Here is a 14580-nt window from a genome sequence, read left to right on the forward strand (position 1 = left end):
ATGCCCGCGACCCTGCGTACCCGGCTGGGTCTTCTTTCTTCGGTACTGCAGATGTGCCAGCTGATCTCTCAGTGAAGCAGAGCGCGCGGAGATCTCATCCGGCCGCCCGCCTCCATTCACTGTGAACAGGCAGTCGTTCGTAGGTGAAATACTGCCTGTTTACAAGGGCCGATAGTCGCTGAGCTAAAAACTAAGCAACTCTGACAGGTGAGCGGTTTGTCGCTCAGCGCCAGCAGTGGCCGCACGTAAATGAGACGTCTAGCGCCTGAAATCGCCGTTTCCAGCGATGACTCAGCTAGCAATTACTATATGTAATAGGAAGCTTTAGGGTATGTTTACACAAGGAAGAAATACTGCGAAATGTGCGCTACGGAAATCCAGCAGCATCTCCACATGCATAGCCATCAAAATCCGTAGCGCCATCGGTGCAGATTTTGACTCTGAATCAGCTGCGCACCTGCGCCGGTACGTGGCGGCATCCGGTTGCAGAAGATACAGCGCTCGCCTCCAAAGTCTTCGGCTATCAGCGCTTCCTTCATCGGGCACCTGGCGTCCGGTACTAAGCGCAGCGCTGCTGGTCAGTTGATGCCGAAGTGAACCGCGGCGCTGCATACAGGCCGCCTGGTACCGCGTGAAGGAAACACTGACAGCCGAAGACATCAGAGGCGAGTGCTGTATCTTCTGGAATCGCCCGCTGGCACTGATGCGGCACATTTTGACTGTTTTAGATGCGGAAATGCATAATTTGCTGCAGAAATGCAGCAGCCTTTCCGTTCATGTGAACATATCCTCAGGCTAACTGCACATGTGGGAGCGCGATAGCGGCCTGAGAAACTTGGCCTGATATCTACGTTTTACCCGGAGATGCGAGGCGATTTTCAGACAAAAATGCCTTGTGCAGCTTCTATGAAATTCCGATCCTCTCGTGTGATAGCGAAGCGGAAGTATTTCCCACTGCACTTGCATGCAGATCGTACGGCATCCGAAAGGCGTGCAATGCGAAAAAATTGGCCATGCCACGATGTCTCTCGCAGCGCCGCTCGTATGTATGATTCATTTATAGTCATGCGGATTTTGTGAGTCTCGCAACATCCAAAACTCATGTGAGATCAGCGCTCGTGTGGAACCGGGCTGAGGGGACTTTTACTCGGGACCACAGTTACCTGGCACTTCTTAACAGCTGATAACGGGTGCCGGGCACAGACCACCACTGAGCTGATATTGGTGATATAATGGGGGTATAATGGCTGATTGCTACGACACCCAACGACCCCGACGTCTGTGCAGCCCCAGGAGCGATGCGCTCAGCAATCCTTCTCCGCCCTATAGGAGGGGATGGAGTACTAGTCCTGCCTGGGCGCCACTGCTCCATTTACTCAGGGGTGCGCCACTGCTGGGATCACTGGGGGGCCCAGCGGTCAGACCCCCATTTTTCCCGTAAGTAGTCTGCAGCTACTGTAGCAGATTTCAGCCTCTCCATTGAAGCCTGTGGCAGAAGTGCGCAAGTTTTCTGTACCAAATCCGCTGCTAAAATAGACATGCTGCAGATTTAAATTCCACACAAGTCAATTTCTGCACAGACATAGGCCGGCTTTACACGAGCGCAAGTGCAATTGCGCATGCCTTAGCGCAACTTTTCTGCGCATCTTTTTCTGCCTGCAGGGCACTTTTTTTGGCACGTGGGACACAAACATTCCCCGATTATGAATTGGCCATTTCAAGGAGTTCCACATGTGTTCTTTCCCCAGCGGAATTGTAGAGTATATCATGCATGTTCTTGCGTATTGCGTGAATCTGTGCCCCATTGACTTCTATGGGAACCTTTGGTGCGCAAATACACAGAAAGATAGAAAAATGTTCAACTTTTTTTGTGCGACCACAATGCACATGCCAAAAGTATGGAAATGTGAACAAACCCATTGACATCAATGGACTCTATGCTCTGTATTAGGCCTCATGCCCACGGGCGGATTTGATTTGGGTCACCCGCGCGGAAGATCCGCAATTCAAAGTGCCCATAGGGAAGCATTGGCACCCGCAACTGAATTTAAGCATGTGGATTTGATTTGAAGACCATATGGTGCAGAAAACAAAAGGCTGGCAGGTGGGGTTACGAATGATCCGCAGCGCATCCGCGTATAACTGCGTGGAAAAAGCATTACATCTGCGATCTCTCGCAAATGTTTTCTGCAGGTCTCCTGCTGCGGAAATCCACATGCAGAATCCAATCCGCCTGTGGATATGAGGCCTTACACACGCAAATTCTTCTGTGTGAAGTCGGCCTTAGCCGCAATATCCACGGGCAGATTTGATTTGCGGCAACTGTGCGTGAGATCCGCAAATCAAGCCACCCATAGGGAAGCATCGTGGCATCCGCACTTCATTTAACACCTGCGGATTTGTTTGTGTTTGATTTGTGGATGCCACGCGTGGATAATAAATCGCTGCATGCTCCATTTTACCGCGGATGTGCTACATTCATCTCTATGGGAACAGACAATTCGCAGTGCATCCGCAAATACATTTAGTCACTGCGATCTCCCACAAGCAATTTTAAAAAAAAACACGACTCGCAGTACATCTGCTGTGGAAATTCGCATGTACAATCCGCATATGCCGTGGACATGAGGCCTAAGGCTAATTAACATGGGCAAGTGCGATATCAGGCAGTTATCGCTCTCAGCAACGTGCAATTTCCCCGCGAATGCGAGACGTTTTTGTGTTTAAAAGGAAAGTAATGATCCTCTTTGGCGTTCCCTCGCATCACCCATTATTTTCAATGGGAAACCTCACCTTGTGCGCCCTGCGATGCTTTGTCTGTCCAATTGAAAAACAGGCGATGCGAGGGAACTCCCAAAAATAGGACATAGCATGATTTTTTACCACACCGCGATGCAGAAAGGAGAAAAACACCCATCTGTATGACCCCATTTAAAAGAATGGGGCTCATATTCGCGCGAGCTTTGTGCATCTTGGCCGTGTGAAAGTGGCCTAAATGCTGCAAATTTTGCGTGCAGTGTGTGAACACGGCCTAGTGGTTAGATCAGACGGACAACAAGCGGGGTTTTTCTCATTTTTATTCTTCATTGTACATCCATTATTGCATCATCGATGATGTCATAGAATAAATATTAATTTATGCTCCTCCGCTGAGTAATCAAAAGACTCATGTAATTATACAAAACTGCACTTAAAAAACCAGAGGAGGAGCTCTAATGCATCCTAAACCTGAGGTCACGGTAGAGATTTCCGGATGAGGTATTGTATGTAGGCGCTCAGAGCCCCTATTGGCCACGACTCATAGACAAGTCCCATGATGCCCCTTGTAAGGATTCTATATATTGGCTTTGAACCTGCTGGAATTTTTTCCAGGAGATAAGCGGCACCACATTGGTATAATTGCCACTTATCCCATATCCTTATTCAATGAACACGGCCATTCGGAGCACATAAAGGACAGTAATGGTTGTCAGTTGTCACATTCACAGCCATTCCTTGTGAATAGTGGTTAGGCATCATGCACACCGCGGTATTAGCGTGCAGTGCCACTCAATGCCCACATTTACATGGTTTGCTGCTTTGTGTGCAGGCTCTGTTGTGTGCATAAGTGCTTAAAGGGGATGTCTCATCAGAGATAACCCCTTTCCAATTGCAAGCGCCAGCACCCCTGGACAAACTGCCGATTTTGCAAGAGGGGAGCTGCAGAGATGTAGTATTACATGGCGGCCGTGCAGATGGCTAGTTCCCTATCTAATACAAGGTTGGCTCTGATCCACCAAAATGGGTTCCGGCTCATAGAGGGGGCTCCCCAGTAGGCCACACTATATGAAGTAGTCATGAGGGGTTTCCCATTTATTAAAGGTAACTTGCCACCTCCAAACAGCACCATAAACCAAGTGACGGAGGGATGGGTGATGTATTTTGTTTTATACCCACCCACTCTCCCAATTATTGCTTTGTGATGGAATGACGGAGTCTCAGATATCAGACCCCCAACCAGGGGGACCATAGCACTGGTGTAGTGTTGTGGCGCCCCCCACACAGCAATGCTGCAGCCACCCACTGTGCAGGCACCTAAAGTGTGACCCCAGTCAACCAAGAATGGGGCGGACTGCAGTTCCCAGCACAATGGGATGGCATGGAGCAGCACCATACAGGGGCATCCTAGAAGGGAGCGCAGCACTACAGCCCCTTCATTCTCGGGATCTGTGGGGGTCCCAAAGGTCTCATCCTTACCAAAGTAATGGCATATCCTAGTTTTGTTCCACGTTTTTACGACATGCTCAGACGGAGCGGAAATGCTGTGGCTTTTCTGCTGCAGAATTGGCAGCGGAAAATCTGCATCATTTCACATCCCCAGCAGTGTGGATGAGGGTCAAGAATGGTCATCAACATGGAAAACCATCCGCAGTGTAAATTGACCTGCGGTGCGGATTATAGATCTGCGAATCATTTTATGCTGAGAATTTTCTGCGCGGATTTCATGAGGAGGTAAAATCCTTGTCAGTATTCATATTATATGCTGATTTCGATGCAGATCCACAGTGCAAAATCTTCTACATGTGAACATGTGAACGTAAGCCTTAAAGGGGTCTTCTGAATCCTCAAGCATTAGTGGCAGTGATGAAGCAAGTAGGGCATAGGGGTTAAAAAACCCCCCAAAAAACATAATACTCCCTTTCCATTGCGTACTGCTCCACCGTCGCTGTGGTCTTCTATTTACATCTACGGGAGGCCAGCAGTGACGTCATCAGTGACATCAGAAGCCCATGTGACAGGTCTATGGGATGACACTGATGGCTGGGTGACATCACCTGTCAGATGCCGCAGTGGGTATATTACTATTATATTGCTTTGACCATGTAAAAGTAATAATTTGGAAAACCCCTTTAAAAGGGAACCTGTCACCAACTAGAAGCACCGTAATCTAAGCTAGGGTGGTTACAGGTTAGCAGTCCAAGGAACGCCTTCACATACTCGCCAGCGGTGTCCCCCAGCAAAGTCAGTGCCGCACAGCAAGCTTGGCTGTTTTCAGACGACTGCGCACGCACATTCCCACTCATCTCTATGGAAGCATGCGCAGCCTTCTGAAGAGCCAAGCTTGCTGTGCGGCACTGACTTTGGCGGGGGACACCGCAGGAAGAGGGGACCGGGCGAGTATGAAAAGAGGCTCCTTGGACTCCACCTCCCCCAAACTAAGGGCACCATAACTTAGTATATGGTGCTTATAGTTGGTGGCAGGTTCCCTTTAAGTCCACTACCTGCTGCTCACCCGAAGCCATTCTTCCATGCGTCCCAGAAGCTGGCATGGGGGCTGCTTGCTGTATGTAGGGTTCACAGACCTACCTGTCTTAGTGCCCACAAAACTGATTCAGAGGAAGGCAAGTAGTTCTAAATACATTTTCTCCTCTTTTAGTCCTGTAGCCATTACTAGATTAGTGAAAAATTCAAGATCCTGCATACAGCAACCCAGATCTCAGCTTCCTGGACCCCTGGAAGTATGACTTGATGGGATAAGGAGCTTCATTTTTAGGTTTTGGGTTGATATGTCCTTTTAACTCTTCAGAAGTAATTAAAGGGCCCCTGGATGTGGGGCAGCATAAGGGCACTTTACATTATCGTTCAGTGTTAATGCTGCCAGTGACCGAATGATGAAGAATATCCGTCTCTGGACTTGCCATAAATTATTGCATTCAACAACTCTAGAGTCAGGCTTTCTCCAGCCTGCACTGGCTGATATCAAAGAACAATAGATTGCATTCAACTAGGCAGCAAACAGAAAATAGGTTTAGTATCCCTTTACAGGTGGCTTACAGGGGTTGTTCAGCTACTGATGAGTTATCCTCAGAATAGGCCTTAAAGAGTAGATTGGCTTTTCGTCAGGCTGCTGCATTCATGCATTGAGCTGATCTGTGCAGGAAGCAGAATGCTCTGTTCCCAATGCAGTGGCCAGGCTTGGTATTACAGGCCAAGTGCTTATTCACATCAATGGGATCTTTGCCTGCATTACCAAGCAGGACCACTGCAGTGTGATCAGAGCTGTTTGCTTCCTGCACAAATCAGCTCTGTGCAAGATGGAAGTCTGCGATTGGTGGAGGTCCCAGATGGTGGACCCCTGCCAGTCCACTGTTGTTGGCACATCCTGGGAAAACGCCATCACATAACCAAAACCTGAAGGATTCTACCATAACTATTGTGCTTGTGGAAGTCTGATATCGTGGGGGATATTTTCTGCTCCCTCCCATAATAGGCAGTCAGGTCACCGCAGGATTAAATCCCTCCAGAATGCTGAGGAGGGACAACTATTGTGTCGCAGCTGCCGGACTTGTCCATGGAGTAGATGAAAGTGAAGTCAGTGTTTTGTGCTCTAATGAGGTTTCCTCAGTGCTGGTTTTGGCTGTTGTAGTTTCTCTGAACTGCGGTCTTTTCGCTCAGACTCGGAGTCGGAGGATGACTCGTTGCCGCTCTGCTGTTTCTGCCACATCCCACAGTAGATGCCTCCCTTGGCGAGCAACTCGTCATGCCTAGAAATAAATGAGAGCGGCAATGAAGATTTTGTTTTCCATTTGGTCCCAACTGATCCAACTGTCCATAATTGTGGACGATGATCATTGAAGGGGCTTTGGGATTTTTTTCTATGGAAGACCTATCCTCGGGATAGATCATCAATACATGATCACCGAGGATCCGCTACCAATTAGCAATTTCCTAGCACCATCGTCTGTACAGAGAGCACAGGAAACAGACTGCGCCGTCTGTACTAGAGTGGCCAGGGTTGGTAGTGCAAGCGTAGCTCCTATTGAATTCAGTGGGAGCTGGGCCTGCACTACCATCCTGGGCCGCTGCAGTACAGATGGCGCAATCTGCTTCTTGAGCTCTCCTAACAGCAGTGCTGGGAATCCTGGGCAGCGGACTTCCTCCGATTATTGATAACCTATCCTGAGGACTGGTCATCAACCAAAAAAATGCCCAAAGTCCTCGAAAATCCATTTAAGAGGCTGAGTGATCAGTGACTAAAGGGTATGTAAACCTTTGCAACCATTTTTATTGTACTAATGCAGCCAAAATAAAAAATAAAGCAACTTTACAAAAATAGTTGTGATTAAGAAAAATCACCTACCGTTACGTGTACACAGCTGCTATGCAGGCCTATGTGTCCTCAGGGGTACAGACTAAACCACTTTTTAGTAGTATGATCCCGCCAAATTGCAAGCAAGAAGTAGAGAGGAAGCAGAAGGAAAGATGACTGCAGGATCAGACTACACAGGGTTGTCTGTAGTCTGTAACAATGGAGACACATAGTTCAGCATAGGAGCTGTATGCAGAAGACGATATGAGATTTTATTCAAGTTTATTTGCAAAGTTGCTTCAGTCCTTTCAAATTAGGATAAAAGCTAGATCCACAAGCATACATACCCTTTACTGACATGAGAAAAATGGAAAGAGTGTTCACAATCAGATGGGACAAATTCCCGCTGATCAGAACCAAACATTTTAGCACAAAGGATAATTCTTAGCGCTCCCCCTTTGTGGCTCTATCAAATATAATCATCGTTATGTGTATGGATGCATCGAGGCAACGACAGGGCAAGTGCACTTACCGTCCTCTCTCTGCAATCTGCCCGTCCTTCAGGACAAGGATCTGGTCTGCGCTGATGATTGTGGAGAGCCTGGAAAGGAGGTTTTATAAAATACAATAGAAATTAAGCAATTATTAAAATTGGGATATTTCTAACATAAAAAGGAGCGTTATTTTTGCATTAAAGGAATTAGCCCACCAGAATAATTTATCACCTATGATTGCCAGATGCCCGGCCGCTGGTGTCCCCTGGGATCTGGAGAACCCTGCAGCGGTCCCTCTGGTCATTGGAGCAGCGGTACACATGTGTGACTACCCCTTCATTCACTTCTATGGGAGTGATCACATGCATTCCCTAGAGGGACTCTGGGTGCTTCGTTCCAACAGTCAGAACCCCGGCAATCATGCATTTATCAAGTAGTCAGTGGAAAAGGCATTACTGCTTTAGGTGGGATAACCCCTTTAAAGGGAATCTTTCCGCACATCTAAGCTACGACAACCGCCAACACATACAGGAGTAGTAGTTTGTCACAAACCAGTTTCCTTGTATAAATCAATCGATGCTCAAAGTCTCCCGCTCTGCATGCAAATTGTGGCTGAGTGGGCAGGCTGGACTGTTGCACTTTCCCAGAGTTTGATTCAAAAGCGTACCCTTCTCGGCCCCTCAGCCAAGATTAAAATAAATGGAGCCCTTTCAGAACCCATAATGATCCGTAACGGTACCAGACAGGGCTGTCCACTGTCGCCCCTGCTATATATCCTGTCAATGGAATCCCAAGCCAATGCCATCCGGAGTAACATATCAATCAGAGGCGCCCATGATGGTATTCGTGAACATAAAATGGCATTGTTCGCGGATGACCTTCTTCTGTTCGTATCAAATCCCAGGATAGGACTACCAATATTGATGAAAGAATTCGCAAGGTATGGGAGAGTGAGCAATTTCAAAGTAAATCTACAAAAATCTGAGATATTAACCCCTTCCCGCTCCTGGACGTACCTGGTACGTCATGGCAGCCTGGTACTTCCCGCAACATGACGTACCTGGTACGTCCTGGAGATAGCACGGGATCACATGTGATCCCGCGCTATCCCGCAGCGGGAGCCGGCTGTCAGTCACAGCCGGCGTCCCGCTCCAACAGCGGGGGGGCATCGGAGATGCGCCCGCCGCTGTTAACCCCTTCCCTGCCGCGATCTAAGTAGATCGCGGCAGGGAAAGAGTTCACAGAGGGATCGCGATCCCTGTGTGTCTCCGGCCGGAACTCGCGATGTTATCGCGAGAGCCCGGCCTGTCACCATGGCAACAGGACGCCAGACACTGGCGTCCTGTATTGCCTGTGCCTATTATCGCTGTACAAGCGATAAGGCATGGCAGAGCAGTAGCTCTGCCATGCCTTATGACAGCGATCATAGGCACAGTGATGTAAGTCCCTCAGAGGGACTCAAATAGTATTAAAAAAAAGAAAAGAAAAGTGTAAAAAAAATAAAAATGTAAAAAAAAAAATGTAAAAAACCCCTTTTTTATGCTTTTTCTAATATTAGCATAAAAAAGGGAAAAAAAACTAAAACCCCACATATTGGGTATTGACGCGTCCGTAACGACGTGTACAAAAAGTTGAACACGCTTTTTATTTTGTACGACAAAAAGCGTAAAAAAAAACGCTAAAAAACAGAGGCAAAATGCTAATATTTAACATTTTGCCTCACAAAAAATGCAATAAAAGTGATCAAAAAAGCCGTACATTTCCCAAAATGGTACCAATAAAAACTACAGCTCGTCTCGCAAAAAATAAGCCCTCATAGAGCTCCGTACATAGAAAAATAAAAAAGTTACAGGACTTTGAATGCAGCTATAGAGAAAAAAAAAAGATTTCCAAAAAAAGGGGGTTTTATTGCAAAAAAGTGTAAAAACCTAAAAAAAAATATAACAATTTTGGTATCGTTGTTACCGTACCGACCCGCAGAAAAATTTTAGTGTGTCATTTATGCTGCATGATTAACGCTGTAAAAAAAAATAAAAAATCTATGGCAGAATTGATGCGTTTTCTCTCCCTGTTATCATTAAAAAAAAAAAATTTACGATATTGTCTATATACCCAAAAGTGGCACCAATAAAAACTACAGATCGCCACGCAAAAAACAAGCCCTTACACGGCCGCGTCCACGGAAAAATAAAAAAGTTATGGCTTTTGAAAAATGGAGATGGAAAAATACCAAAAAAATCGCTTGGTCCTCAACGCCAAAATAGGCCATGTCATTAAGGGGTTAAACATAACGATCCCCCAGAGAGAAGCGCTAGACCTAGAAGAAGCTTTCCCGTTTAAATGGAAGCCCACATCAATAAAATATCTAGGAGTTCAACTATCTGCAAATCCCGCCCAGACCTTCGACCTAAACTTTCAACCCTTCCTTGCCAAACTTAAAGAGGACTTAGAAAAGTGGAGCCCACTGTATATATCTTGGACAGGCAGAATAAACGCTGTAAAAATGGACACTTTGCCGAAATTTCTGTACCTGTGTCAGACTCTACCTGTCCACCTCAACAGACGATTCCTGCTTAATATACGTTCGCTAATAAATAACTTTGTCTGGAGGGGCCGTAGACCCCGACTCAGACACACGCTCCTCACACGCCCCAAGGAACAGGGAGGATTGGGACTCCCAGATTTCACCCTGTATTACAGGGCGAGCCTGGGCAACTTTATGCTATCTCTCCTAAGAGATAAGAGCACGAAGCTATGGGTAGAATTAGAGCACAATATCGCATCTATAGCGGTCCAGGGGGTCCCGTGGATTCCGAGACAATACTTGAAAGAGATAAACTCCATCTCGCCGCAATTAGAGGGGCGCATTTGCCCAGAAAATGGGTTTGATCTCAGTCCCGGGACCATTGACTCCACTGATAGCCAACCCTCAGTTTCAGGCCTTTGAGAGAGGGAACCAGGTCCTATCACTACCTAACACTCCGGTCCCACGAGTGAGAGATGTAACCACACAGACAGGAGTGAGACCCCTGAGAGAGTTTTATGAAGGAACCAGTCCCCCACCAGGGGCATGGTTAAAATATTTTCAGGTGAGAGGGTGTGTGGAGTCCCTGACACCCAGGGGATGTGGCAATTTACCGCTGACCCAGTTTGAAACCGCATGCATGACAGCATCACCAGTGACGCACGGAATTTCACTGACATACAGTTTGCTGGTGGCCCGCGAGGTGGAGGACGACCCTCCCAGCTATGTGGCACAGTGGGAAAGGGAAATGGGAGTAACGCTCACCAGTACGGACTGGAACAGGGCTTTCCTTATGTGCCACAAAAGTACCAAATTTAGCAGAATACAAGAACAAAATTTTAAAATCTTGTCACGATGGTACAGGACACCGATGAGACTGCACCAAATGGATGCACAAGTCTCCGATATATGTTGGAGATGCCAGAGTAGCATAGGAACAATGCTACATATCTGGTGGGAATGCCCACTAATAGCCGAATTATGGAAAAGTGTGGAAATCCTCTACAATAGCATGGCCAGATCAACAGTGTCCTTTACAGCAAAAATGGCCCTACTATTAATGCTCCTGGGATCCATGGCAAAGATCAAGGCTGACCTCCTGAGATTGGCCATCCTCGCAGTCAGGATGTCTGTCCCGGGTTTATGGCGCTCCACGGCCCCTCCCACAAGGGTTATATGGACAGAAAAACTCAATACTCTTATGAGATACGAAATAGAGGGAGCAGAGGAAGAAAAAGACCGCGAAAAGTCCTATAATCTCTGGAGACCATGGATCGCCATGAGAGCGTCTAAACCCTTTGAAAATTGGTTGAATACGGGTACTATGGACCCTTAGGGCTCTCGGAAACCCAAAAAAGTCATAAGCAAGACTTCCATCCCCTCCCTAACCCCGTACCCCAACATCTCCCCTTACCTTCCACCACCCCAGCCAGATACATGCCTTTATTCATTAATACATCATAAAGTTGTATTTTTAGGGTTTTTTTTCTTTTTCTTTTCTTTTAATTTTTTATTTTTTGTATTTACTGTTTTAAGAAATAAATGTACTCTGCAGGAAAAGACCGTAATACATGATTTTAAGAGAAACCAGCGTGGCTACGCGTAAGCAGAATGGTAACTGCAGATCAACATAATGTAACACTGTTAAATGTTTACTGAAAATGTACAATAAAAAACGATTGAAACAAAAGCGTACCCTTCTGCCTCTATGACGGGCACTCGTGCAGAATCTGCCCACTAATGGGCCAAATGATCCATGTATACATCAACCCACATTCTCACGGCGCACGCGCAATATTTCAATTATCTTGTGGATGATGTAGAATACGTCATCAACCTCACAGAGTCAGAAGGGGGCTGGATTTAGAATCAAAGTCCGGGAAAGAGAAACGGATCTCACCCATCCACGAACCGTTCGGCCACAACTGGCATGAAGTATGGGGAATATTAAACATTAGGCATTCAGCATGTGAAAGAGCACAAGGCAAAACGTTATCATTCAGAAAATTGTTCAAATGAACTAAACTGAAGCGTTCCGTTTAGATGCAGGCAAACGTCTAAATGATGAGTGAGAATTGTGAGGGCTAGTCATAATTGAAGACAAGACCGTAAAGTCTTGTCGCCGACTGCAAATTATAGATCGCCATCTGGAGCCCTGGTGAACACAAAAACATTCCTGTGGTCCTAGAAGACCAAAGGAGGGCTAGTCCTGAAGGGGTTAAAACATGAACAAAATCAGTTCAGAAATGCGCAAAATATGCAACAAAAATTGCAAAGAGTTACCGCTGCCTTTTATGGAGTCTTGTGACCTCAGCTATCTGACCGCCATACATCTCCTGCCTTCAGCTTCTGGGACAGGAAGTAGCTGTCAGCCATATTGCTCTCATGCCCCTTATGTCACTAACACACGGCCGCCCAGATATGCCCTGCTCCCCCAGATAGAAGCACTGGCCACTTGCTTCCAGGGGCCCACAAACTACAACGGATCGCCGGGGGTCCCATCTGCAGGACCACATAAGATCAGCTTATTTTTGAGGGACCCTTCTAAAAAGACAATAGTAGAGCGACCGCCGGCGGGTCAAAGGTGGTAAAAAATTGGAGATTTTGTAAATATAGCAGTTTCATTACCCGCTCTACAACCACGCCGTAGTCTTACCGGTGGGCAACCACAATTGTCGTCCGGTTAGCGCAGACTTTGGCTAACGATGCCTGGATGTTTCTCTCGGTTTCTGTGTCCAGGGCAGAGGTGGCCTAGGAAGAGAAAAGAGGGGCAAGTCAAAGCTCAACCCTATAGATCTGGTAATGCTAGAAGGCGCCCCGGTAACAATATAAGGGGTTAATGTTCGGAAAACAGGGGGTTAATATGTGCGGTTTTTCATTGTGCTCTCCTCACTCTTCCAATCTCACACGGATAGGAGAGCAGAGAAAAGATGGGGAGAGATGCTGATGCAGCACCGACATGCTGGGAAAGTTTGTAGTATACAAACTTTCCTGACTAGTGCTGCGATTGGCTGTCAGTGATGACATCATTTGAACCTGAACCAATCAGGTCACAATGATAGCACCCGAACAGGCTGTTCTTAACAGCTTGTTTCTGGTATTTTACCTGCTGGGGCCAAGGGGGCTGCGATCACCGGCAGAGCGGGTGACATAAACTTGTGTTGCTAAGAGCCCAGGCAGCTGCAACGTAAGTTTACCATTGGAAGTCATGAAGAGATTAAGTATAGGACTGCATAAATGGCAATTCCCTAGTCTCATGATATTATTGGAATGGTTCCCTTTACCAGCAGGAGGGCTCTGATAAATGGATATTCCTGCAGACTTGAAAGGCCTTACCTGATCCACTAGTAAAGGAGGCGATTCCAACAATGCTGTTCTATTAGGAAATCGCTCACAAAGCAATTCCTTAATAATGAACAAGAATACAAAACTGTAGTTTCAATTGGAAACCGTAAGATTTACCTCGTCTAGCAGGATAATCTGTGGCGCTTTTAGAATGGTTCGAGCGATGGCGACTCGCTGCTTCTCTCCGCCGCTCAGTTTTAGACCTCTTTCCCCAACTTGTGTGTCGTAACCTGAAGATGAAGAAAAAAAAAATAGGTAAATCTGGTTACAACTGCAAATATAAGGCCCGATTCCCGACTCCTCAGTAAAAACGAAGGTTTAAAGGGTTTATCTCAGGATAGGTAATCAAAAGTTGATTGGCAGGGATCTCCCCATTCAGGTGACCCACTGTCAGTGCAATCAGTGCTGGAAGCAAATAGCACTGTCTGTAACATGGTGGCTCGGTTTGGTACTTCAGTCACAGCTCCCATTGAATTTAATGGGAGCTGTGATTGTAATAGCAAACTGGGCCGCTACAATGTTGACAGCGCCATCTACTTCTGGCTCTGTCTGCACTGACAACAGGCCCAGGGATCAGCGTTGATCCCGAAAGGAAATAGTAAAAGTCCCAGACCACCCCTTTAAAGGGGTTGTCCCGCGCCGAAACGGTTTTTTTTTTTTTCAATAGCCCCCCCGTTCGGCGCGAGACAAACCCGATGCAGGGGTTAAAAAAGAAAACCGAATAGTGCTTACCTGAATCCCCGCGCTCCGGTGACTTCTTACTTACCTGGTGAAGATGGCCGCCGGGATCTTCACCCTCGGTGGACCGCAGGGCTTCTGTGCGGTCCATTGCCGATCCCAGCCTCCTGATTGGCTGGAATTGGCACGTGACGAGGCGGAGCTACGAGGAGCGGCCCCATTCAGAAGGGAGAAGACCGGACTGCGCAAGCGCGTCTAATCCGGCGATTAGACGCTGAAAATTAGACGGCACCATGGAGACGAGGACGCTAGCAACGGAACAGGTAAGTGAATAACTTCTGTATGGCTCATATTTAATGCACGATGTATATTACAAAGTGCATTAATATGGCCATACAGAAGTGTATACCCCAACTTGCTTTCGCGGGACAACCCCTTTAAGTTGGATGGAAGTGCCAGTAAGAGGAGAT

The 14580-nt window shown here is 46.9% G+C and overlaps 1 protein-coding gene across 2 annotated transcripts in view; it reads right to left on the reverse strand.

The window, feature by feature from the left end:
* Positions 1–3060: 3060 nt before the first annotated feature.
* ABCB6 (ATP binding cassette subfamily B member 6 (LAN blood group)) overlaps positions 3061–14580 on the reverse strand; it is a 48522-nt gene continuing 37002 nt past the window's right edge. For both annotated transcript variants that reach the window (XM_066575499.1, XM_066575498.1), the window contains exons 17-20: positions 13550–13662; positions 12744–12838; positions 7602–7670; positions 3061–6524 (exon numbers count right to left, since the gene is read on the reverse strand). In XM_066575499.1, the coding sequence (XP_066431596.1) occupies positions 6368–6524; positions 7602–7670; positions 12744–12838; positions 13550–13662 (434 nt within the window). In that variant the 3' untranslated portion in view covers positions 3061–6367. The remainder of the gene's footprint in view (positions 6525–7601; positions 7671–12743; positions 12839–13549; positions 13663–14580) is intronic.

The sequence above is a fragment of the Eleutherodactylus coqui genome, chromosome 8, assembly GCF_035609145.1.
Source record: "Eleutherodactylus coqui strain aEleCoq1 chromosome 8, aEleCoq1.hap1, whole genome shotgun sequence".
Classification (NCBI taxonomy): domain Eukaryota; kingdom Metazoa; phylum Chordata; class Amphibia; order Anura; family Eleutherodactylidae; genus Eleutherodactylus; species Eleutherodactylus coqui.